This window comes from Suncus etruscus, chromosome 15 (assembly GCF_024139225.1).
Source record: "Suncus etruscus isolate mSunEtr1 chromosome 15, mSunEtr1.pri.cur, whole genome shotgun sequence".
NCBI lineage: Eukaryota > Metazoa > Chordata > Mammalia > Eulipotyphla > Soricidae > Suncus > Suncus etruscus.
The window spans coordinates 48,652,314-48,679,680 of NC_064862.1; the positions used below are offsets into that span (position 1 = coordinate 48,652,314).

At 38.3% G+C, this 27,367-nt stretch overlaps 1 protein-coding gene across 10 annotated transcripts in view; it reads left to right on the plus strand.

Moving 5' to 3' along the window:
- KCNMA1 (potassium calcium-activated channel subfamily M alpha 1) overlaps window positions 1-26,737 on the plus strand; it is a 676,533-nt gene extending 649,796 nt beyond the window's left edge. For 3 of the 10 annotated variants that reach the window (XM_049789608.1, XM_049789609.1, XM_049789614.1), the window contains 5 exons: window positions 10,812-11,006; window positions 13,783-13,901; window positions 16,550-16,774; window positions 19,117-19,145; window positions 26,447-26,737. In XM_049789608.1, coding sequence (XP_049645565.1) covers window positions 10,812-11,006; window positions 13,783-13,901; window positions 16,550-16,774; window positions 19,117-19,145; window positions 26,447-26,601 — 723 coding nt within the window. In that variant the 3' untranslated portion in view covers window positions 26,602-26,737. The remainder of the gene's footprint in view (window positions 1-10,811; window positions 11,007-13,782; window positions 13,902-16,549; window positions 16,775-19,116; window positions 19,146-26,446) is intronic. The other 7 variants (XM_049789616.1, XM_049789618.1, XM_049789612.1 and 4 more) reach the window with 3 other exon arrangements.
- The last annotated feature ends 630 nt before the right edge of the window (window positions 26,738-27,367 follow it).

The following is a 27,367-nucleotide window of genomic DNA, read 5'->3' on the forward strand; positions in this document are numbered from 1 at the left end:
CTTACATCAACAAATTGCTCCTGTGTGACTCCGTTCCTTCACTCAAGAGCTGTTTCAACCGTTCACGCTAAGACAGAATATCTGTGGTCTGTCCTGAGGCAACTGAGCTGACGCTCATGTCAACATGGCCAAATGTTTTGTTCTGTTGGACTCAGAAAATCTCGCCACTGTCACATCAAACCAGGCAGCTGCATTGGGAGAATTAAAAAAAAAAAAAGTGATCCCTCATCCTTGATGAACGAAAAAGACTAAAAATAAAAATCTACGCCAAGAAAACTGCAAATATTAAAAAATGGCAGCTATGACATGGAAAATGACAATTTTAGAGCAATTATAAACGAAAGGCAAAGTGCCATTAAAGTTAAGGCAATGTTATTAAAAGATGTGTTAATTTTCAGTTAAATTTTCTATAAAAGACCAATTAGTTTAAAAGGCTTGACAGCATTAACTGTGAAACATAAGCTCTGGTAATTATATGTTAAATTTTTTTTTTTTAAAGCGGGAAGAAGATCTTGTTGGGCTTTGGAGATACTGGCAGAGAGGAGAGGGGCCTCCTTGGGCAGCCTAGATGGCGCTATCAGCTCACTGTTGCCTATTATCAGCTGGATTCCTTTTTTTAAACCATGGTTTTCTGATTCTCTGTCCACAGGGGCATCTGAGAATCATCAGAGTAGAGACCAGGGTCCTCCCCAGTTATCTGGGTTAGCTTTCTGATATCAGGATTGAGAATACAGAAGAGCAGCAAATATTTTGGTTTTGATTTTGTTTTTTGGGCCATATTTGGTGGTGTTTAGGGGGCTACTCCTGTCTCTGCACTCATCATTACTTCTGTAGGTGCTTGGATTGGATGCTGGGGATTGAACCCCAGTCAAACGTACCAAGGCAAACACTCTCCCCACTGTGCTGTTGTTCTGGCCCCAATAGTGAGTCTTTAATAGGGCATTACTCATTGAATTAAATGTATTTTTTATATTTTATTGATTTATTTTATAGATTTTGTTTGAATTACCATGAGATACATGGTTAGAAAGAGGTTAATTATTGAGTCTTAGTCACTTTTTTTAAACTTCCATTTTATTGAGTGCTACTTTTGCAGTAAAAGTCATACCAAATATTGCTTCAACACTCATCTGTAAATTTGTTGGGTTTCTTGTTGTTGTTTGTTTCTTTATTTGTTTATTTTTGGTTTTGGACATCCTTTTACATGAATGAGACATTTGAGGCTTAGAAACATTATAAAATTATTCCATCATTATCATAGAGATTCAAAAGCAAGGCAAAATACCTGAGCTCTAAAACTGTACACATCATCCAAAAGGCCAACTCTGGAGCTTTAGCCTTAGAATTGGGAAAAGCAATTCTTGTATCTCTACTTCAGGTATTCTGCTGCCAGGCAATTAAATGAACCAGAGTTCATCTCTTCCCATTGCTTACATGACTCATTCCAAATAGCTATCACAGAGGCCTCTGTTCTAACCATCTCTGGATCTGGACACTCGACTTGCCAGAACTAGAAGTTCTATGCAATACTCCCTCACAGCTGCCAGTGCAAGGAAAGTGAACCATAGCAGGACACTAACAGGACTTCTCAGACCAAACAAACCCTCTCAGGCAAAGTATCTTGCCTATATAGTAGATTCCTCCCTTCAGAAGTTTGCGGGTTTTCACTTCTAATGTTTTATTCACACACAAAAAAATGTGTCTTCTAATAAATTGCAGAAATTAATTTTTAAGTACCCATGTCCTTCTCAAAAATACTAATTGATGGGGCCGGAGAGGTGGGCTAGAGGTAAGGTGTCTGCCTTACAAGCGCTAGCATAGGATGGACCGCAGTTTGATCCCCCGGCGTCCCATATGGTCCCCCCTAAGCCAGGAGCGATTTCTGAGCGCATAGCCAGGAGTAACCCCTGAGTGTCAAACGTGTGTGGCCCAAAAACCAAAACAAAAAAATACTAATCGATATTACTATAATAATTGGAATAGTAAGTCCTAGAACCTGATATGCCCCCATAATGCAGTAACAGCAATTTCCTGGGCACACATTTGGCTCTGGATTTGGTGCTTAGTTGCAGAATGTTCTGTGCTCCATGAAGCAGGGTCCTATCATATAGAAAAATGTGTGCCAAAGCACCTCACTAACTTGACAACCTTTTGCAGGGAAAGCATCCTACTTCTAGAAAATTACCCAAATCATAGGTAATTTTTATATGCTCAGAACATTGCAATGTGAAATGTACAGACAATGTTTTTTGTTCAGTGATTTCTCTGATATGGGGTCTCATTGAGGGGGGGGGTCCAATAGTGGAGACCTGATATGTTGTTTCCATGTGGAGAAAGCTGGGTCACCTTTGTTTGTATAACTAAATTTTAGTACATTTGTATACTGACAAAATCATACAAGTCTTTCACAGTTGTATTTAAGGTATATAGTGGCAGTGAATTAGACCCATTTCTACCACCAGTGTTGAATTCCCTCCAACATAGTTCCCAGCATGCATCCCATACCTCACCCTTAGCCTGCTGGATTGCTAGTGTAACAGGTCCATTTTGTGTATAGCTTGTGATATTTTGGATCTCTTGATTCTATTTAGTTGACTTTGGTTTGGGTATTTATTTCTGACCATTTTGATTTCTCCTCAATGTTCCTGAGACTGGTTGGCCCCTGGGTCCCACCCACTTTCTTTTTCTTTTTTAAATATGTAGGAAGACATAAAATATGATGCAGAATAAGATGATTCGTGTTCTATAATTCTGTATAAAAAAAGGCAGGAGCTCCTATCTCGAAGCTATAAATATAAATAAAATTAAAAGAAGGAAAAAGTAAAAGAAAAAAATGGGAGCAGATCTGGCAAGATTTTTTTGTCTATTTGTTTGTTTGTTTTTATATGCACAGTAAAAGTTGGGGAAATTAGAAAGGAAATTCCCTTGGCCTAAGATATATAGCGTGTCTCCACCCTTCAAGCATACTGCCATGAGACTGACTAAGAATCCTGGCATGTTAGTTGTCAAACTCCAAGGTCTTTTCCTATGGTTCCAGGAAAAGCTCTACTCAGTTGAGGTTGTCAAAGTCAGTCTTCTGTAATTAGAGATCTTAGTTTTTGTAAGATCCTGGGACAAATTCTAGGATAAAGTCTTACTTTATGGTCCCAGGAAAGTTCTGCTCAGTAACAGTTTCATAGGCAGTCTTCTGTAATTTGTGACCTCAGTTTTGGCGCAGATCCTTTGACAGAGGGTCTTCTGATTTTATCTCACATTAGGTGGTGAGGTAGGGCAATCTGCCTTTAGATCAGTTGTTGCTATTTCATCAGGATGTCATATGAACCTACCCTGCCACAAGTTGGTGCCAGAGCAGTATTAGGGTCTCCTCCAGGGGGAGTTTGATTCATGGTGCTGGTGCAGGGAACTGTGCCAGTTCTGAGGTTGGGATCCAGGATTCAGGGTTGGATGGTCAATGTCCAATCATATGAGATTTAAGTCAAGACCCTATGAGAAATGTTCAGAGTGGAAGACACGCCTGTATTATAACATTTATGGGTTCTTGTCCCTATTAGATAAGAATTTCTATACATAATATTTTCCCATTTTAGTGTGCCTATTCAAAAAATGATGCCATATTATATTATTTGTACATTTGGTGATAAAAATGACAAGCTATACAATCTCTGTGCCCTGGTTTTGACCTGAGCTCTTATCCCAGGCAAGGCTTTCTACTAGAATTTTCTACTAAGCAGAACCAAAAAAAAAAGAAAAAAAAAGGTGGGAGGACTTATTTTAATTAGTTAATTTATTTTAAAAAATGTATTTGGGGACACACCTGGGAGTGCTCAGGTTTTACTCTGTGCTCAGGAGTCATTCTGGGAAATGGGCTTGACACCATATGTGGTTCTGGGAATTGTACCTAGGCTACCTGTGTGTGAGGCAAATACATTTCTTCTTACAATTTTTCTGGCCCAGTAAACTTTTTAAATGAAGGGCCCAATGGTAACTATTTTAGACTTAGGACTGCCACACACTCTGTTGTAAGTTCCCCCATTTTCTCACCTTGCAACACTAGCACAAAAGCCCATGTGTTGACAATGAACATACCTGGTTCCTAATCATCTTTAATTCAAATAAAAGGAGTCAGACTACATTTCCTCCATAATCATAGTTGACAGTTCCTCTATTGAGTATTTAATAGACTTTAATTCTTGTTGATCCATACTAGTTGATCAATTTTTTTTAAATTTTTACTCAATTTTTTGAGATGATATGTAAAATTATTAGTTATAATATTAAATACTTGTATTAATACTTGGAGAACAGTGTTATAGATTATTTCCAGCACAAAAGCTTCTTAAGTTGATGTAGCCATATTTACTGTTTATAAAACTTTTTTTTTGTTTGTTTTTGAGCCACACCAGGTGATTCTCAGAAATTGCTCCTGGTTAAGGGGGCCATATGAGACGCTGGAGATCTAACTAGGTCTGTCTTGAATTTGCTGCATGCAAGGCAAATGCCCTACCTCTGTGGTATTGCCCCAGCCCCTAAAACATTTATTTTTTTAAAAACTTTATAATGTAAGTTTAATTTCTATGATTAGAAATAGTTATTTCACATTTATTTCCAAAAAACTATATATTGGAGTATTTACTGTTGCTTCTAATTGTTATTGTAATAAGATGATATTATATATTTATATATATTTTTGCTTTTTTATACACGTTGAGACCTATATATTTTAGTCACTGATGATGTTTTCATAATTATTTAATAGATATTTGAACATATTATAAGGGTTAGCAATATATACTAAGTCACCTTTATATCTTTTTTGGGGGGGCCACACCCATTTGATGCTCAGGGGTTACTCCTGGCTAAGCGCTCAGAAATTGCCCCTGGCTTGAGGGGACCATATGGGACGCCCGGGGATCGAACCACGGTCCTTCCTTGGCTAGCGCTTGCTCTAGCGCCACCTTGCCGGCCCCATTTATATCTTTACTATTCTAATTTAGTCTGAGTTGTGAAGCCTAGAAAACCATGTATTGTACATGTCACAATCACTTATCATTATCATTCCACTATCACTCCATCATAAAATCTACAATTTTATGTAATTTGTAGTATACTTTAAATTTTGAGTATAATCTTTTATCCATAAATAAGTTGTATCTTCATTGTAAATTTAAACCTATTAACATAAAGCCAACTGGCTTAACATTGAAATTTTTCCTTAAAATACACTTTTCAGATTCTGGTTTTCTATTATCCTATTTGTCTCCATAACTGTCAGAAATATATTTGGAATTGGGATTTTAAACAGGTTGAGAATCTTTGAATCATATAACTTTTGCATTATGCTTTATATATGTATGCATAATTGTGTCTTTTATTATCCATTTTTGAGCATATGCACTATATTGTGCATACTTAATTCTCTGGAGATATGTAAACAAGCTGCTCTATTTTTACCTCTAGTTAATGGTGATAAGACCATTAATATACTGAAAACTATGATCTAAGTATTCTTTAGAAATATTTAGGGCTCTTGATTATTCTCTAAAAATCAGATATTTTACATGTCTTTATTTTCATCCTCTCTTCTAACTCATTTTTTGAACTTGTGAAAACAATTTGATATTTCTATTGATCTATAATTGTGTCATATTTTTCTTTTAAGAATTTTTTGATATTTGCATTCGTCTATATATTAGGCATAATAACTTTTTGCTTATATAGTTTAGTATGTTTAGTATTTTGAAACAAAATTTCTTTGACTTAATTTTTAAGCTTAGCATCATTTAAAACATGATTTTTTCTTTCTATTAACTCAAAGTAATTTTAATTAAAAATTATTTTAACATTAATACCAATATTTCTGTTTTTTATGAAGTAAATCCATAAATACTTAGCTAGTCAAATTCAATAATATTTTCCTTGCCTTTACAGATTATTAACAATTGGTATGTATAGAAAATACTTGAAAAATTATATACTCTTACAACTCACTCTATTTATGTTTTCTAGATAAGTCTAAAACTAAGCTGATTTTTCCAAAACTGGAAAGATAGTACAGTGGGCAGGGTGCTTGTCTTGCATGAGACTGACACAGAATTTGATCCCGAGCATACAATATGGTCCCCACCAATTATGCCAAGAGTGGTAGGGCTATCTGTTTGTGCTGTCAGAGCTTACTCTTGACTCTGCACTCAGCTTGGCCACATGCAATGCAAGTGTTCTACCCACTGTAACTATCTCTCACACAACCTCATGAGCCATTTTGATATGTAGCTTTCTCATCTTAGGGCAGGCAGCTCTTTTGTTTCTGAGATTTTCTTATTTACTTAGAAGTTTGTAAACACTTTCTAGTTATCGTTTGACCTCTGTTGTTGTTCCTCAATATCTACAATCATTGGCAACTGGACAAAGAAAATATGCATGTGCTTTTTGCTGTGTTTAGGAAAACTTAGTTTTACACAATACTGTATTTATATTGAGGTGTGTTTAATTCCCATTGGTACAATTTACTGTACATCAACAACAAAATTAATTCTTAGAAGTTTATCTAGCTTTGAACTGGAGTGTTAGTGGGTATTAGAGGGTTAGTGGTTGATTCTGGTTTGATTTCCAACATCCCATATTGTCTCCCAAGCCCCACCAGGAGTAATTTATGAGCAAAGAACACAGAGCCAAGAGCAACCCCCAAACACCATTAGGTATGGCCTCCCAAAAATAAAATAAAATGTATCTAGCTTTTTATGCTTAAGAAATATTTATTAAAAATTATCTTGTTATTTGTCCAATTATATTATGCTATTCAAAGTTTTTCTTAGAAATCAAATATAGACCACTATCACTGCAGTCCATTTATCTTAAAAAATCCAGATCCTTTCTAACCTAAGCAGCTACTAATCTACTATGTCTAGTTACAGATTTGCTTCTGTTGGACATTTCACACAAATGATATCCAATAACATAGAGTATTTAGTGACTATTTTCTTTCACTTTAGTCTAATGATTACAAGTTTTATCCATGTTATATTATATTAAAGAGCTATGTACTTTATGGCCAAATAATATGCATGCATGGATTTGACACATTTTATTTATGCACACATTTGGTGATGGGGACTAGGACTGTTTCACTTCAGTGTTTCATAATATACATCTTTTGCCTATTATGAATAGTGTGTCTATAAACAGCATGTTCAATTTTCATGTGGACATATGTTTTCATTTCTCTTGGGAAATACGTAAAGGAACAATTGCTGGGTAATATAGTAACTCTATTATTAACCATAAAGCGAGGAACTTCCAGACTATTTTTCAAAGAAGCTGCATCAGTTCATATTTACACCATTCATGTGTTAGTCTTCTAGTTTCTCTACATCCTTCTAATGTTTCATTATCACTTTTTTAAACAATAGTTATCCTGGTCTATATAAAATGACATCTCATTATGATTTTCATTTGTATTTACCTGATTACTATTGATGTTCAGTACCTTTTTTGTTATCCATCTATAGATTTTTTGAATGTTTCTTCAAATCCTCTATCTAGTAAACTATTATGTTGTAAGATATATTTTATATATGATATTCTTAAAAATATACATTTTGAACTTATCTTCTTTCATTCTGTGGATTTTCTTTTAGCTTTTGGGTAGTACACTTAATGTACAAATATTTAATTTTGATGAAGTTCAATTTAACTATATAGTCCTTTCTTTTACTTTAGATGACATACATAAGGATTTGATTTTGAATTCATGAAGAGTTGCTCCCATGTTTTTTTAATAGTTTTATCACTATATTTATGTTTTCTAACATTTGTTGACATAGTTCTATCTTAATAACACAACATCTTCTATAGTCCATGAACATGAGATGTATTTCCATTTATTTCCATTTTACTTAGAAATTTCAGAAAAATATCTACCATAGTTTTTGGTAGTAATCTTGTACCTTATTGGTTAAATTTATTTCTATATATTTTAATCTGTATAGTGTTATAATAATTAGAATTGTTTTTGCATTTTTCATTATTGTTCATTTCTACTGCTCAGACAAATGATTTTTGTATATTGATTCTGTAGCCTATTTGCTGAAATAATTGAGTTATAATAGTTTTTTGATTCTTCCCAATTCTTATGAATACATAATCATATACATAATCATATTCTAGAGAATAAAGATATTAATTCCTCCATTCTGATATTGATACCTTTTATTTCTAGCCCCAGTAGGGCCAGTAATATCAAATTGAAAGAAAGTATTGACTTCATCATCTTGTTCCTGTTTTTCAGAGGAAAAGAACCATCATTAAGTCTCATTTCACTGTTGCACATAAATTGACTTAACAGTTTGAGGAAATTTTTACTTATGCCTAGTTTGTTAGGATGCTTTTCCTTTGTGTCACAAACATCACAAAATTTCCTTTTTGAAAAAACTTATATTGAACATATTTAAACCAGGAAAGTTTTCTTTTTCAGTCTATAAAGTTATAACTATTCTGCTATCTATATTGCATCGAGTAGACAACCATACTTGTCTGTTTTATTTTGGGGGAGGGGTAGAACTACACTCAGCAGTTCACTATGCTCAGGGATCACTCCTGTCAAGGAGGACATATTGGGCATTAGGACTGAACCTATGTAGTGCCCTACTCGCCTTCTATATGTACAGGCTTCTATAGTACAGGCTGCTGTACTACTGCTCCAACTCTGATATTCTTTTTCATCTGTGTTAAGTAATAGCATCTTTAAAACGAGTCTTTTATTACATTTTATAGATTCCTAGGCACTAAATGTTTCTGACTGAAGTTTTGTTTTGATGGTTTCTCATATACCTAAATTGACATGACACCTATTACCAGTATACCCACCTCTTTTTCCTCAATATCCCAAGGACCTACTAAGTATTAAATAAGTTTTTAAGGTTCTGCTGCTGCTAAGTCAAAAATTAGCATTTATCCATGACTCCTGTCTAATTCACATCTTTTTTTTTTTTTTTTTTTTTTTTTAATTTTTATTTTGATCATAATGGTTTACATAGTGTTGACAATAATATTTTAGGTACATATTTACATAAAATCAGGGGGGATTCCCATCACCAAATTGTCCTCCCTACACCTCCATTTCTGTCCTACCTCCCATTTCCTCTTCCCTCATCCCAGGTCGGCTTGAATATGTGGTCCCCTCTTTATCTAACCCACAACTTAGTAGTCTTGCACCTGTTTGGTCTTGATGCCTCCCTTAGTTCCCCCTCTAACTGGAGGCAGGACTAGCTAGTTCAAGTTGATAATTCACATCTTAACCTTTTCTTTCCTTCCTTGTTTTTTGTATGCCTCTGTCCTGGGGCAATTTAATTTCTTTTTTTTCTTTTAAATAATGTCTTTAAGCACTGTAGTTATAGAAATGTTCATAGTTGGGTTTTAGTCATTGAATGTACACCACCCTATACCAGTTTAACTTTCCTGCTATCAATGTACCTCATTTCCAGCCCTGCCAGCTCCCTGCTTGCCTCTTTCTAGGACAGGCATTCTGCTTCTTTCTCACTATCATTGTCATGGTAGTAACTATGCAGTTACTGCCATTTGTGACAAGCTCCATATCATGGATCTAGCAGTTATGAATAGTGTTTCCAGTTTACCCTGGAAATATGTTTGTGTTATGTTGTGCGAGTTTTTTGGGGATTCACTAAGAAAAGTGAATCCAGAAGCAGCTATCATCTGCACTAAGAAGTCCTCATGGAATTATTTGCATAGAGACACTATTTTAGGGACTGCTTATTTTTAGAGATGAGAAAAGTAAAGCCCAGTCTGATTAAATGGCCCTCCTTCAGGTGTAAACTCAGGTTTACCTCTTTTGTTCCCTACTATGCTTGATCAGATAAACTCCATAAGAAAGTATTGAACTAACAATAAAAAGTGCTGCTGTGTTTTCTCACCTAACAACAAAGCCATTGGTAAAATTTGGTTTGCTTTTACTTAGCCAATTTGCTTTTACTTTCACTGGAAACTGGATTGCAAACCCTTAATGGAGATTTTTCTCAAATTAGGCATGGTGACAAATGTCTTTTTTAACTGTTTGAATTGACACCCTATTAATTTGTTTGAATTTTCCATTTGAAATTCCTAACAGAACTGTTATATTTCAGACATGAGACAAATAAACACAAAGAGAAACTTCTATATTAAGTTATAGTGAGTGCTTAAAGGACATAGAACAACTGAACCAAACAGAAATATACAGAGGAAGATTCTCAGCACATGGAGAATCTATCTGCCAATTGAATTGTTTAATTAACTTCTGGGTGAGGCTGTTGTCAAAGCATGTGATAAATTATTGTGCTTTGGACTTGAATGAGACTCTGAGCATCTCATTCCCACTAAAGGGAAAATTGTCTATTGCTGGGGGATGTGGTTTCAGGCATCCCAGAAGATAGCACCTCAGAGAAAATCATGCCTGGGGTTTAGTGTGGCCATTTGTGATCCTGCATTCAGTCACACATGCCCAGTGTCCCTTAGCTCTGGAAGACAGGAAGCAGAATTGGTACCACTGTTCACACACCCGTCATTTTGACTTTTAGCCCTTGAATCAAAACTTCCCTGAAATTGGTTTTTCAAAGTCAGGCTCTTGTGGCAGAACCAAGTAGGAGCAAAAAGAATGGAATAATTGGAGGCTGCTGTCTTTTCACTTCCCACATAAAAATTATTTGAAGAGACAGGCTGAAGCAGCAAACAGGAGCTACCAAGAAAAGTTGTAATTTGAATGTCGGTTGTCGTGACTTTGGGGTGTTTGCTTAAAGGACTCCCTCCCTCTCTCTCCCCAGACATACTTCAATGACAATATCCTCACTCTCATCCGGACACTGGTGACGGGAGGAGCCACGCCAGAGCTGGAGGCTCTGATCGCTGAGGAGAATGCCCTTCGTGGGGGCTACAGCACCCCACAGACGCTGGCCAATAGGGACCGCTGTCGAGTGGCCCAGTTAGCCCTGCTGGATGGCCCCTTTGCTGACTTAGGGGTGAGTTCACACACACAGACAGGCTATTGGGCCAGCTGTTGGGAAGTGATGTACAGGAACAGAGTTCTTGGTCTCTCCTGCTATCTAAGGTCACTAAGGAAGAGGCGATGTTTCACTTTATTGTGTTACCAGGCACTGGGCTTTAGAAAACATTGTGCATTTTAATCCTTATGGTGACCCTGTCATGAAAACTCACCAGGAGACTGAACTTCAGGGCATGTGGACTTGCTCACTTCCCTCCGATGTCTTCTTTGAAAAAAAAATCAGAAGGTAGTGGTGAGACCAACATGCAACCAAAGAGTCTCCCTCCCTCCCTCCCCCTGCTTCTTTTTCTTTCTCTTTCTCCTCCTTCTCCTTCTCCCTTTTCTCTTCCTTATCCTCCTCCTCATTCTTCTTTTCCTTCTCCTATCCATCTACCCTACAAAAAAGTTTGGTTTGGGGCCTTACTTGACAATACTGAGATCTTACTTCTGGTTCTGTGCTCAGGAGTTACTCCTTGTGAGCTCGGATGCCTGTATGGGATTGAACCTGGATTGGCTATATGCAAAGCAACAACCCTCCCCACTGTCCTATGGCTCCTTTCTAGGGGAGCTTACCCTCCACTGTGTATTAATTGCCCATGTATGGCTCTTGAAGACCACTGATGCTCATGGCCAGCCTGGAGGATTCTGAATTTTGACATTTGAGACTAATCAAGCACTCAGTGTTTTTCAGAACATTAGGGATACATGAAGCACCAACTGGCAACAACATCTCAGGAAGATACTTTGCTGACTCTAAGTCCATATTGCTGAGACTCAGTCCCGTAACTGTCACAATGCCCAAAGGAAGCTGTTGCTTGGAACCCAATGAGAAATCAGGCTGAAGAATGCAGCCTTACTCCTTTCTTTAAACCAAACTTCAGGCATATATTATAAACTACAAGTGCTAGGAACTACGAAATGCACTTGCACACACAACGGTGCCACTCAGAAGATCCACTTATTTTCTCAGTTAGTGAAAAGAAATCAAAAAGGTCATGTCTCCATTTATTTCTGAAATGTTATTTTTCTTCTAGGACCTTATTTTAACGTGTTCAAACAGAGACCTCTTCTAGACTGGACTTTTTGATTTTCTTTTTTTTCTTTTACTATGATTTACTTATGGATACACTGGAAAAGGATAAAGTGTTAACAATGGTCAGAGATGCCTGTGTGTGTCCTCTCAGATGAGATCTATCTGAAAAGTCCCAGTGACAATTGAGTGACGCCATTTCTCAGTGGCCTGCCTTGCTGCATCTGTCCACAGGAAGCTAACGTCCCCGAGGGGAGCATTTTTCTGTCACATTCCACTTTAGACCTGAGCCCCTGGGAAGGTGACTGTGAACTGATTAGAACTGTGAATCCCATGAATGGAGCTTGCAGACCTCCAGTAACTGGGGAAACACATTTGCTTCTTCCCTTGCCTGCTCTGAGGTCTGTAAATTGTGCTTTTCACACAGTCCATATCTTACAGAGTCTGTCACTATAGTGCCTGGAAGAGTCTTTTCTTTTTTGGGGTGCTTTTAATTATCACTTGAGCTGCTGGACACCACAGTCAGAGCCAGGTGATTGCAGCTGAGCTGGGGCGACTGCATCCCATTGTGTAGATCCAGGTTCTGCCCGGCTGAACATACATCTGAGCCCTTTAATCTTTACAACTTTCTTTAAAATAAGGAACTATCTTCTTAGAGTTCTGATTCCTATAGATAATAAAGTGGGGAATCAGCCAAAGAAAATGCCCTCATTCTTAGCGCCCTAAAATCACCAATGGAAAGTGTCATCTGTTGATCACATGTGTTTCTTTTTTTAACTTGATTTAAACACCATGGTTTTTATAATGCAGTTCATAATACATAATGCAGTTTTTATGGAATATGGTTGTTTCAAGGATTCAATGTTTCAACACCAAACCCATCGCCTCTGTGACCTCTTTTCACTATTGTCTCCACTATCTCACTCCCTATCTCAAACCTGTCCCCTTAGCAAGCACAAAATAATTGATTCTATGTTGCTTACAACAAAATGCCTGGAAGAATTATAAAAAATAGTCTAGGAATAGAAAATTTGTAAAGATTGTTATGTCTCAAGATGGGGTCACTAATGTCATTGTCTTAGGGTTTACTAAGCTGTCTCTTGCTAGCTGAGCCTTCAGTGTTACTGTTTTTATTTATTGAGTTTAATTGGTCTCTATACAACTTTCCCAACTAATTTGGAGGGCTCTATTGGGCTGTCAGTAATGTGGAATTTGGAGGTGTTACCCAGCCAAATTTGGTGGTGCTCTCTAGGAAGTCCAGAATCTAGAGCTGGGCTCATGAGTTTCAGTGGCTTGGCTTGACTTCCATTTCTCCCAAGATCAGTGATTAAACTGAAACTGGGCTGTTGTTTACATGATAGCAACTGTGGGATGTGAGTGTGCAATGGGGCTTCTGTCAGTATGGGCAATTGGTGTAGCGAGTAACAGCTAGCTCCTACTCCCTCCAAAGAAGACACCCAAGAGTTCTCAGTCTAAAAATCTGTGTACCTGGCATTTTTCATTGGCTTGCCATGTCTGCAGAGATTAGGCATGAAGCGTGAAGTTGGACTGTTTGCATGGTTTTCCTGGTGGTAGCTGTGGGGAGAACTACACATATTTCTTTAGACATAGCTCTTCAGCTCAGACTCCAAATGAATTTTTGTAAAAAGCCTCTTCTCCCTCTGGACCTTAGTGTCGAAGCAAATGAGGTGATGTTGCTCTTTGTTCTTTCCTTTTCTCACAGGATGGTGGTTGTTATGGTGATCTATTCTGCAAGGCTCTGAAAACATATAATATGCTTTGTTTTGGAATTTACCGGCTGAGAGATGCTCACCTCAGCACCCCCAGCCAATGTACAAAGAGGTAAGTATCATTTTCCCTGTGTTCACCCATTGTGAATATAGAGTCAGACATGCCTTTTCCTACTGCACAGTGTAAAGGCAGGAGGCTATGTCCAAGCTCTCACAATGCCAGCTCTTTTACCCACTTTAAATCCAACACTGGGTTTGGAAGCTATGTAAATCCCTCATGGTCCCCCAAATTCATAACAGTAGATGTGAAGACATTAGGGGAAGAATTCAAGCTTTATATAGTAGATCCACCATCTAATTGTCAAAGTCAGAATAGAAACACATTTTCCATATTTCTAGGAACTTGGCTGGTTCAGTCTGTTCCTAGTAGAGAGAATTTTATAATATTAGTCATAAGGATAATGTTTTTCTGCCATATCTCTGACTATATTTTTCTGAGCCAGATCTACCTATTTTCAGGGTTCACTTTGGGCTCTACACGCAGGGACTTTTTTTTGGCCTTCTGGTGGTACAGTTCTCAGGGTACTGGATGTAGTGCTAGGAATTAAATGCAGTTTGGTTATGTACAAGGTATATGCCTTACCAACTGTACTATCTATCTGCCTCTTATATATTTATTTTTTAAGAAAACTGCCTTAATCAGAACAAAAGCATTTATGAATGCTATTTCTCAACCTTTCCCCCACTATGGCCCTCTTCTGACCTCATTTTCTGCCTGTGACTCTCCAGTCTACAAGTTAACCTCCTTGTCTCATGTTGTGGCCCAAGTTTTGTAATTTTTTTCACCTGTGGTCCACTCCCATCCCATTGACAACTGCTTCTAAAGAGAAGGTGTGTGTTCTCAGCCCTATTTTTATTTCAAAATTACTATGGGGGAAGTGCTTTTTAATATATTATGATTATTCTGACTATCTAAGTTCAGTAAGTAAATATAAACACACAGAAATTTCTGTATATAGCCAGAGTAGAGACTACTTACTTTGGACAGACCAGAGGCTTCTCAAAGTTTAGTGAACACAATCAACTATAAAGCTGGTTAAATGCTATATTTAGAACATTTTATTCCGTAGCTCTAGAATGAGAGAGATAAAGAATTATTTTGTTTTGTTTTGGGGGCACACCCAACAGTGTTCAAGATTTATTCCAGGCTCTGGGCCTCCCTAGATCTCACTACTGGGAGATCTCAGAGGACCAGATCAAAGTGGGGTATCAAACCTGAGTCAGCTGAAAGCAAGTACCCTAATCACTGGACTATTGGCTCAGAGCCCAAGAATTTGAATTTGGAAGAAGTTCCTAAATGATATTGAGATCGCTAGTCTAAAGACCAACTTTTGTGATTTATTCCTATAAAATAAAAATATGTTTATTTTTACTCACTCTTTTTAATTACAGAAACATGATCAAATTAGAAACAGTTAAAGAAAGAATAATAAATAGGGACATCTAGTATAGATACACACTATATATACACCCATAAATATATATATATACCCTAAGTATATATGCCCATATATTTAGTTAAAATTTTATCAAATTGACAGTGTATGTATGTGCATATGCTCTGAAATCCAGGACATTGAAAGAATAATAAGAACTCACAAAAATGATTAACAAAGATATGAGACTAGAGAGACTTAGTATAGGGTAAGACACTTGCATGCAACTGACTCCTGTTCAATTCCTGGCACTCTGTATGGTCCCCAGTACATAGGCAGAGCCAAAAGCACCATAAGCTCAGAGCCAGGAGTATGACTAGAGCACTGCTGGGTGTGACCCAAACCCACACTCCCCCAAAATCCTGTGATATGAGCTAAGGAAATTTTAGAATGAAAGTCTTACTGAGAGTCAAATGAAAGCTCTCATATGCGTTGGAGTCATTAAGTATTAGAAATGATCCTGGCATTGTATTGAAAGGGACATAGTAGATGGAGGTTAGCTTACCCATTCATGGCATGAATTCAGCATCTCTGCCAGTGCTCATTATTAATCTGCAGAAATAAACAGGAAGATATGATTCATTTTGCTAGATAACTTGAAGACTGGTCAGGTAGAAGTACATTTTCCAAATTCTCCAATAGAAATTATTATTTTTAAAATGGAATATATTTTGGGGGCCAGAATGATAGCACAGTGGTAGGGCATTTACCTTGCACGTGGCTGACCCAGGATGGACCTGGACTCAATCCCCAGCATCCCATATGGTCCACCAAGCCAGGAACGATTTCTGAGCGCATAGCCAGGAGTAACCCCTGAGCATCAGTGGGTATACCCCACACACACAAAAAATGGAATATATTTTTAATTTAGGCATTGTAATTTACAAAGTTATTCACAGTTAAGTCTCAGATACACAGTATTACAACACCTATCCCGTCACCAGTCTCAACTTTGCTCCACTGTTGAATCACTTCGAGAGATTTTTGAAGAATTCTCAATGTCTTCCTAATATCCCTGCTCAGGGGCCAGACCAGAACATGGAAGTTTCATAAGAATGATCTTTGCACTGTGTGTATGGTGTGTGTGTGTGTGTGTGTGTGTGTGTGTGTGTGTGTGTGTATTTGTGTGTGTGTGTTGATTCAGCATACAATCAACTTTGAGAACTACAGGGCTCTAGGTACACCGAAGGTGCTTTTCTGATTCAAGCACAGAGTAGATCTTTCCCCAGTTATTAGTGTTAAACTCTTTGCTTTCTCCACCCAGGTACGTCATCACCAATCCCCCCTACGAGTTTGAGCTCGTGCCGACAGATTTGATCTTCTGCTTAATGCAGTTTGACCACAACGCCGGCCAGTCCCGGGCCAGCCTCTCCCATTCCTCCCACTCCTCCCAGTCCTCCAGCAAGAAGAGCTCTTCCGTCCACTCCATCCCATCCACAGCAAACCGACAGAACCGGCCCAAGTCCCGGGAGTCCAGAGACAAACAGAAGTACGTGCAGGAAGAGCGGCTGTGATATGTGTATCCACTGCCACCGTGTGTGAAACTGTTATCTGCCACTCATTTCCCCCGTGGGTGTTCCCAGCAGGAACTTTCCCTGTTCCCCTGTAGTTCCCCAGCCTCCCCTTTTATACACATATTTGCATATGTATGATAGTGTGCATGTGGTTGTCATTTTTATTTCACCACCATAAAACCCTTGAGCACAATAGCAAAATAAGCAGACGGACCAAAAGTTATTGATGATTGTAAGGGACAAAATAACCCAAAGGCATGCTCTAAACCTAATCGTTCACTGTGGGAATGGAATTCAAGGGTTAGAAGGAAGCATTGGTGGTCAGTGTTGGTTCTGCAAAGCCAGTTTAGTTCAGGTAGAAGCAAAATGCCTTCTGATTTAGCAGGACTATCAAGGTGCTTTGGGTTTTGATATTGTTTTTTTTTTAATCTTTCTCCCTATTTTTTATTAATATGCACACACCATAAGTTAGCACACATTGATTTGAAATAAGCAACCAACAGCAACGAAAATATGTTGATTATTTCCACTCTCTGGACAGAAAAACACCTTGAAGCATTTGAAAGGCATTTGCTGTTTGTGTATATGGTTATTAAGCACCTCCTTGTTTTAAGAGACCTTCAGAGATTTTTCTAGTTATTCACCCAGGCCTTTTGTCCCAGAACTGACTTCCTTTGGGAGTTGTGATAAACATTACTAAGGGACTGAGAAAAAAGTAGGATTCCATTCATGGATGTATCCATTTCTAGTCATTTACTTTCCGTGCAAAGGGGCTTAATTGCATATTAACTTGTTATTCTGTCTCTTTATGCTGCCATATGAATAGCTCTCTTTTTTTCCTTTCACTTTTGACATTTGGGATAAAAAGCCATATGTATCATAAATATCAAATGTAAGTCATTAAAAAACTGCCTTCCTGGGACTTTTACATCTTTTAAAAGGTGAATTACTTACCTTATGTACAGAATAAATAATGCTCGGGAAAGAGCAAGTATTTTTCCACACGTTCTCAGGGGAATTTTACTCCCCTTTGTTTGATTAGCTCTAGCCCCGTTCCTGGTTTGGAGCAAGGCTGGAGCCATGGTAGAGTGAGAGGAAGAAAAGCTCAGCAGCACATTATGTTTTTCTAGGAGCAAAGCAGCTCAATAAATCAGAATGTAGGAGGATTGACCCACCGTTGACTCAACAAAGACAAAAGCCAGCTACCACCTGAATCTCTTGGCATAGCTGCCTCAGGCTGGCTGTCCCAAACAGAGCAAGATACTGGTGGGAACACTACATAATCAAGTTCTTGAACATAGCCAACCCCTACAGACATGTTAATAAGATAATAGAGAATTGCTTCTTGTCCTTATGAGCTGGGGAGAAGACAAGAGCAACAGTGAGCCAAACACATCTTGATAGAACTTTTTTTTTTTTTTTTAACTTTGGTTGACTTTCTTTGAACAGATAGTAAGCATGAGTGAGAAAGTCAAACCAAAAACTCACTCAGTTATTTTATGCATGCAAATCATGCTTTAGGAAAAAGCAGTAGTTCTTAACACACACACACACACACACACACACACACACACACACACACACACACACACACACACACAAAACTCAACCAACTCCACCATAACCAAATTCTCAGCTGGTTGGACTAGCCTGAGCTGGTCTATTACATATTTGAAATATTTTCTTTCATAATTTCTATCTGATAGAGATGAGGTAGAGGAAAGGAGGGAATTCACAGCTGTACCATGTCAACAAAAGGTGTTTTTATGGTGAATGTTTTGAGTTTAGATTTTGGATCCTTCCCCTCTCTCCTCTCAAGCATGATAGCTTTGGAGATTTGCTTGCTGTGTGACTTGACAAGCACTTTTACTGACAAAAAAGACCAGGTTTAAGTCAGAAGCTCTGCCACCACACCAAAGGCAGGGAGTGTGGTAGTCAAGCCAACAATGGGATGGGGAATAATTATATACATGTGTGTTGTAAGACCCCCCCCTCAGGTGGAAGATTTCTCAAATTATTTCTGTCTCTATTTATCTATTGATTTATATGATCTATAACCTGCTATCTTTTATCTATAGTTATCTATAGATGTACATACATGATCTGCAAATGTGTGTATATCTATATTTAGATAGACACACAAATCCTCTAGTTCTGAATCTTAAAAGTTCTTTGTACCTTCTTTGCAAAGGAGGTTACAAAATTATGTCCTCAGAACATTTATAACTGTGAGAATGTGCCAGTTAAAGTGCTCAACAGGAAATATGACAGCTTAAAAGCATTGTAAAACTCACATAGCTTACTTCTCTCTCTAAAGTGCAACAAGGATGAATAGAATGGGCCAAGGTATGACAATTCATGGTTCTGCATGACCTATAGCCACTGCTGCGGGTTTTCTTCTAGAACGTTGTCCTTGTGAAAACTTTTGTGAAATTAAAAAAAGGAGTTACCAATTTTATTCTGTTATTGGTTTATTTATTTTTCTTTATATTTTTTGTTTGTAATTTTCTTTTGTTTGCTTTCTTCCTTTTCCATGTTTCCTCCTTTTCCCTCCCTTCTCCTCCTCCTCCCTTCACTTTCTGAAGTGCTCAGTGCAATGAGGCTGTACTACCACCTGCTACTGCTAGATCTCTTAGACTTTGTTTTGGTGTTTCTGGTTGGGGAGTCGGGTATTTTGGGGTGGGGGACTTCTCTCCATCTGGCTTGCCTTCAAATCTGCACGTGGCCTCCCTGCCCACCTTGGTACTTTGCTCCAAGTCCAAAAGCATTTCCCCATCAAGAAATCTGGCTCCCTCCACTTTCCCCCATTACCACCACCCCAATCTGGTGCCCACCAGTCTGTCCACATCTCTGTGTTTACCTTGACAAGATCCACTGAATCCAGCGATGGTGCCAGGGGATCAGCTTTTCTGGAAAACAGTCAGTTATTCAATTTGGCAACCCTGCTTCTTTGTTCAAATTGTGTCCTCCTCTCAATGGAAGCAAGGAGGGTTATTAAGAACAAAAGCATTGGTCTCTGTTATATTGGCTCAGAAAGAGCCCAAATTCAGTCGTCTTTGCCTGCAAAGAACCTCCCCCTGGTTATCAGGGAGTTGACAATTCAGTCTCAGTGTGAGTCAGGTCTTTCCTGCCTTTCAGGCCTTTGTTAAATGCCAACCAGAGACTGGGCAGATAGAGAGAAGTGAATCAAAAATGTGTTCTAATACAACTTGTTCGCAGCTCTCTGAGACGACATTGTGGTGGAAATGGTGTGGGAAAAATCTATGTATGATATGAGATGAAATTTGGGATTTTTTTCCTCAGCTCTTAAGCACAGACTTGAGATTTGGCTTCACTTGGAATAATGATATATTTGATAATGGGGGAGGTGTCAATATGGCGCTGTTAGCCAAAATGACTGTTATGCTTGCTTCAACTTCTCAAGAGCCCTTTTCCAAAGTGTCTCTCTTCATTGTCTTCAAGATGATTCCAAACTTCCCTTCCTTTCAGGTTCTCTCCGATAGGGAGCATGCTGATTTCTCCTGCCTCTGCCCTCTCCCCTTATTATGAAAAAAATAAATAAGCAGTTGAGGTAGATAGTGCGAGAGTTACTTGAGGAAAAAATATGGGCACTTAAAGAAAACCCTCCTAGAAACACAATGATCTGCATTATTTTAGAAGAAATCAATTTGTTTGTACTCAGTCCAATTTGTTTTAAATCTTGAAAAGAGTGATTGTTTCATAAGGCAGGGAATAGACCAGTGGACAAAGAGGCATGTCAGACTCAACACTCAGCCCACCACACCATTCAACCTCCCTGTTTCTTACAGTCAGTTCCAAAGAACAGAAAAAGTGGTCTCTTGGCCTGAGAGCTAACATGGAAGCATTCTAAAGTTGTTCTAAATAGGAAAGGTCATAACTCAGAGCCTTGCTCATAATAGGTATTTAATATATTGGCAAGTTAACTTGACCTTAAATTTTCTTTTGTATATGGTCTTTGCTTCCTTGGATTATCTTTCAAACAAAAATTCAGTGCATATAGGTGATAGCAATGTTGCTGGGCTGTTGACTAACTCTTTAGCACAACACACAAGGAACAGAGTTTCTAAGCAGGGGGAACAGTCACATAAGTTTGGGGAGAAGAGAGATTGTACCTTCTGACTACCTAGTTAACATCCCAGATGAGCAGAAGCTCCCTTTGACTTGCTCTTCCTCCACACAGGAATAGCCTAAAGGTGTCAGTGTCCCAATAGAGACAATTAAATCCACTTGCCAGGTTTCTATAGCAACAGGCTATAGGAAGAAGAAAGAGGCTAGTGTGGGAACTTTGGGACTTGTGGAAGGTAGGCAGTATAAAAAAAATCAATGTCTCAATCAGCTTCTTTCAGTCAATACCTGCTTTTTTCATAATAGGATGTTTTTTATTTTTAATGTTGGTGCTTTAAAATATCTGTCCCTAAACTAGCTATCTGCCATCATTAATCGCACCAAAAGTGAGAAGGATTATCCCCAGCCCAGTTTGAAGGAAGAATGAAAAGTTGCCCCTCTGGTGATTGGTGCTGATGGGCCATCAATGTAGGCCGATCTAGGAGAATGATAGGACAGTGGAAAGGGAATTTGCCTTGTACACAGCCCACCTGGGTTAGATCCCTGTTAGGAGTGATCCTTGAGTGTGGAGCCAGGAGGAAACCCTGAATATCAATGAATGTGGCCCCAAAACAAACAATAAAAGAGGACTGACAAAAAAAATTAAAATAAAAACACCCAAATCGCTGGCCAGTGAATTAGCTCTTTTGGTTCAAGAAGCAAAGAATTGTGGTAGGCAATGGCAAAGAAGTGAGATTATTTTCATGAACAGAAACTTCTTTGGGCTCTAGAACAGATGACTTTTATTTATCTGAAGGAGCCACATTCTGGCCATCAAGTAAAATCAAAGGCATGTAGGTGGTGGGCCACATGGGGAAAGTTTGGGGGAAGGGTCTGAAAGCAGAGGGAAAATGCTTAATCTACCTCTCAAAACATCCAAATAACTGAGCTATGAAACTACACAGTTTTATCTTTTGAGGCAAAAGCACCTGGTTAACTCTGACTTCTCAATTGCTAACAGTTCAAATGGAATCATTCCTCTTCTAGCTTTTTCTCTCTACACCTCAGCTTTGTGTATAGAGAGAAGAAGGGGCGATTATTACTAAGGTTTTTGCTGTACCATTGTCTCTCCATTGATGGAGAGATCTCTGGGAGTAGTTATGTGAAAAGTTACATCCCCATGGAACTGGTCAGTCTAGAGCCAGCAATGAGGCTCATTTTCACAATGCAGTCTCCTCTTTTCTCTGCTCTGACACCATGCAACTCAGTGAGCCCACTCTGGCCCCAGCCTCCTCCTAAGGCTTGAGGAAATCCTGATTTGGATTTGGGTCCCTTAGATCTCAGTAATGAAGTCACAGGAGAAGTAGCAGATAATTTGCAGGTTGGATAGGAGCCCTGTCAGGAAAAAGTCAGGAGTCAAAGCACAAGATTCAAAGTGAAGGGAGCAATCTGGAATACCCCCACAAGAGAGCCTGAGACCTCCTCTTCCTCTTCTCATCTACCATAAGAATACTCTCCAAACAAATCCTCCTCTGTCCTCACTGTTGCCACAGCACCAACAATTCAAGTAGACACCCAATTTATACACCTCAGCTCTCCAGTCCCAGCTCATTTGCAGTTATACAAAGAGGTATCTAGTCCTTTAGTACTGAGAATACTCGGTAATGCTCACCTTCCACTCAAAGCCAACCACTTAATGCCTAGCAAGGGTGACTCCTCTGGTCACTTTGCATATATTAATTTATTCAAGATATACAGGTATCTCTGATTGAGATTCTTTCATATCTCCATATGATAGAGGCAGCATTTGAAGGACAGATTTGTTGGAACTCAGGCATCCAAGAAGTTGCAGTGTGAAGTTGAAAATGAAAGACAATGATCGTTGCTCAGATGCTATAATTCCTGCAAAGTTTGCTAATAAGTCTTACTGATTCCCATTTACTTGCTATGTACCAGGCCTATGGGAAGGGCACTATGGGTACATTTCCCAAACAATGACAGAAAGGTCCTAATATTCGCTCCTTTATACAGAAGAGAAACTCAAACAAAGACCAAGTCTGTGCTAACTTACTCAGCTGCTTGCAACATGGATGAGGGAGGGCCAGCCATTAACCTTTGACCTATGACCACTCTTTGGCCTTCACTTCATTGGACAAAGCTGGTTTGGTCTTGATGGTAAAATCCCCATGGGTGGTGGGTGGTGCCATCTCTTTCACCTGTCTCTCTCTCTCTCTCTCTCTCTCTCTCTCTCTCTCTCTCTCTCTCTCTCTCTCTCTCTGTCTCTGTCTCTCTGTCTCTCTGTCTCTCTGTCTCTCTCTCTCTCTCTCTCTCTCTCTCTCTCTCTCTCTGCTGTTCCCTTTCTACTTTTATCCACTACACAATGCCACTCAACATGCTCTGGGACCAAAGAAACTCCTGACACTCAGATAGTCACAGTAGTGACATCACATATCTTATGGGGTGATTTGATTGCCCACTGGCTAATACTCTCACTTTCATATCTATTGTTCTGGTCATATCCAGAATGGAAATTAGGCTCCAGGAAAAGCTCTTTGTAATGTGGATTTAAATCCCAGAGGACAATAAACTGAGATATTTGGGTTTACCTTTGACAGTCATTTCACTTCATTTCCGGAACTCATCCTGAGGGCCATTTTTTTTTTCAGCCACACATTGGCACAATGACTTCTTTGAAAGACAACACTCAACAGTGTTACTATTGGGTTTTGCACACTTTGGATTGATGCAGGTTGGCTGGCAAGCAGTGTCTCTTCCTTGGAGTTCTTGATGGGGGGAATCTCTTCATGAAATAAAATACCTTTGCCCCAAACATTTGAGAGGAATGCTCAGAGCAGTAATGATACATGCTTTTCATTTCCTCAGCTTTCTTACATTGACTACATTTTCAACAATGCATATACTTAGAACTTATAAGGTATCCCCTTCAAAAAAATTCCCAGGAGGCATAATGCAAGCCCAATCTTTTTCTCAACCATGCTTTAACACAGAGTCTTCCTGTATCAAAAACCAAATGTTTAAAGCAAATGATTTAGATTTTTTTAATTATAGGTATTTTTAATGTTAAAAACTTAAAAGGAATGAGATAAAGAACTTAAATAGTGAAATAATTCTCTTCTTTTTATGGACAAAAGAAAATTTATATTCTCTCTGCTGTGAAAGGCCAAAATACCAATATTGAATTGAACTGTAAAGGCTAAATTCTGGACAATTATTCTCCACAGTAAAAATTTCAGCAAATTGCCGCTGTCGTAGGTCTTTCACCCAAAAGACCTACTCATTTCCATCTGTAGTGTTCTCTCCACCTTCCAACTCAGCATGTCCAACCTCATACTAAATCCCTTTGCTAACTCACTCCAGATCATGGTAATTTTGAAACCAAGGACAACGCAGGCAGACAGCACAGACACTAGGTTTTGCTCTTGTGAAAATTGTCTTTCCACATAAACCATTGGAAAAAGTCATAGTTTGAAATTGTTTTAGTGGCATGGTGATGCTTTTATAGCCTGATAATATCACACTTTCCTTTTCTCTGAAAGATTAGTTTAATCATAGATCACACACACCAAAAATGGGTTTCTACAAAATGCATAAGGATTCATCTATGCCACAGTTGAATTAAACGTTTTTTTTTAAATGGAGTTGAAATTATTTGGATGTGTACACAGCCCCAAATTTCTATACCACCTTTTTAACCAACCCATCAGAAACCTTACCTCAAAAGCCTCATTAATAATTCAGATGCGCTGATGACTTTAAAAGATCTATGGAATTGAAGCTTAGAAAGAAAAAAAAAAAAACTCTGCTTGACAAAAAGATAAATGAATGTTGAAAGAAGCTGTAGGAGTCTGGCAAACTGTAGATCATCTCTGAACAGATTGTAACTTTATCATTCTGTCAGGGGGAATAATTTAAAGCACTTAATCAGTTAGCACCACTGTGAGGATGTAACGTTATGAATTCCTATCATCCAATCTGTTCAAATCAAAGTGAACTTAATTATAATAGGTGAGAGTTCCAGAGAGGAGGGGGTGTGGAGGCCAGTCCAAAAGACTATAAATGTCCTAAGGTTGTATGGAACAAAGGTTAGTGAGAGAGCTTTTGGGTGGCACCCCTCAACTGAGAGCACTTGAAAAGGCAACCACAGATCTGAACTAAAAAGAGAAATAAGCCAAAAAATTTCTAGCTAAGTATGGTTGCTCAAAGTATAAATCACTAGCCAGAGTGGAATACAGACACACACAGATATTTACACACTTAGGCATGCACAAAGTACACTCGGGATCAAGCCAAGATGCCAATAAAGTGTTTATGAACTGTTAGAATACTTTTAAAGGGAAATGAGAAACCAGTATCTTTAGCATTGGGTTTTCATAAATGCTGCTTCCCCCTTTCTTTTTCTCTTTTTCTAAGCCACTAACTGAAGTCATATGATTCTTAAGTTGGGATGTCCTATTTGCCCTCACCCTTTGTAGCTAGCTGTATGGCTAATTTCCAAAAAAAAAAAAAGATGCAATTCTAGAAAGAGGCAAGGATAAGGGATAAGTCTTGTGCCATATAAATGACCAAGAAGATGCCAAGTCATTTACATCTGCACTCCAATTCCCAAATACTCTCACTAAGCATTCTCTCTTTCTCTGTCTCTGTCTTCTGTCTCTGTTTCTTTGTTTCTCTCTGTCTCTGTCTGTCTGTCTCTCTTTCTCTCTCTCTCTCTCCCTCACTCTCTCTCCCCTGTTTCTGTACTTGCAATGAAAATGTAAAGCCACAACTTCATCAAGCTCCCTGGCTGAAAGATTGGGTTAGTATACTGGGAATTCTTTTAATAATTTTCTCCCAATGCAAAGGTGTTCTTTTTTCTCGAAATAAAAGCCTTCTCAATCTTCCTAAATATATATACATACGTGTATATGTATATATTTAAATCTGCTGGATACACAAAAGGTGATTGCCATGTTTCACTTTCACTGACTTCAGGTTTACTTTAAGACTCACAGAACTGACCAAAAAGGGGGTAAATTTGACCTATACTCTGAAGTAGGCCTTGTTAAAAGCAAAGCCAAACAGAGAAAGGATGGGAGGAGATCTTTCATCAGATTCTAGATCTCTCTCTCTCTCTCTCTCTCTCTCTCTCTCTCTCTCTCTCTCTCTCTCTCTTCTGCCTTCATGGTTCTCATCAATCAATGGATGCACAAATATTTGATTAGTGTACTCTCCATCCCCAGTAATTTATATATTCAATATATTCTCCTAACCAGCACTTTTCTGGGCATCAAAGGAACTCCAAGCAACATTGTTCGAGTTCATTTTTGAGCCTGTTCTAGGTCTCTAAAGTTTCCCCTTGATACCTCAAGGTCTTTGGTTCTTCATTGCTACAAGCAACAGAGTTCAATCTCATTCATGGAAGTTTGCTAGACCCAGCTCTGTCCCTCTCAGCAATTAGTCACTGCCAGCTTCTATCGATGAACTATTTTGCATTTTTTCAATAAACTGTCCAAAGGCTTTACCCTTAGAGTAATTAAACCTCTCATCTCTCCTTCTTCTTCTCTATCTGTTTTGCCCTTCAGCAGAAAAGAAATGGTTTACAGATGAACCGGATAATGCCTATCCCAGAAACATTCAAATCAAGCCCATGAGTACCCACATGGCTAACCAGATCAACCAATATCAGTCCACAAGCAGCTTGATTCCACCAATCAGAGAAGTTGAAGATGAATGTTGACTCCCAGGAGACCAGACTTTTTTTTTAAGGCCTGACAAACTTCATACATGGTGACGTGACTTTTCTTCCTCTTACATGCTGAATCACTGGTGGAGACGTTAGGATAAAAAAAGAACAATAAAGTAGATGGCTCTTTCTCTTTGTCTGCCTTGAATATTGCTTCCATGTATTTGGGAAAAGAAAATGATTTCATTTATAAATGAACCTATAAAACAGGTCATGTGTAGCCTCTCTAGTATTTTAAATTATTTTTATTTATTAGAAAGAAAATCTATTTTTCTTTTTTTTCTTTTCATCTTCAACTACCTTCCCTCTATCTTAACAATTCAAAGATCAAGACAAATATGTGACCAGACTCCATAGTGTCTATTTCTCTTCTTTCTCTCTTTTTCTTTGAGGAGAATGATGGTCACTACCCTCAACTGTAATTAAAAGAGATGAAAAATTCAAACCATTTTTAAATGGTCCAAAGATGTCAACCTGTATTTTAGCAAATTTTTTTTAAAAAAAAAAAAGAAAAAAAAGGAAAAGGGGGCAGATGCATTTTCTGAATGGGTGTATATTTTGGCTGCATTGACACCAGCTCTTAATAAATGGAAATGTATCTATTTTCACAATTGAAAGTCATATTTTTGTAGTTTTAGCTTTTGTTCTGTAGTCCTCACCCCTTTGTTTAAGAGTTCAAGGAAGACCTTCTTGCAACTTTTCTATAATCTGGTTTGTCAGGTCCACTCAGAAATGGAAGGGTTGCTGAACACAGCTGGGA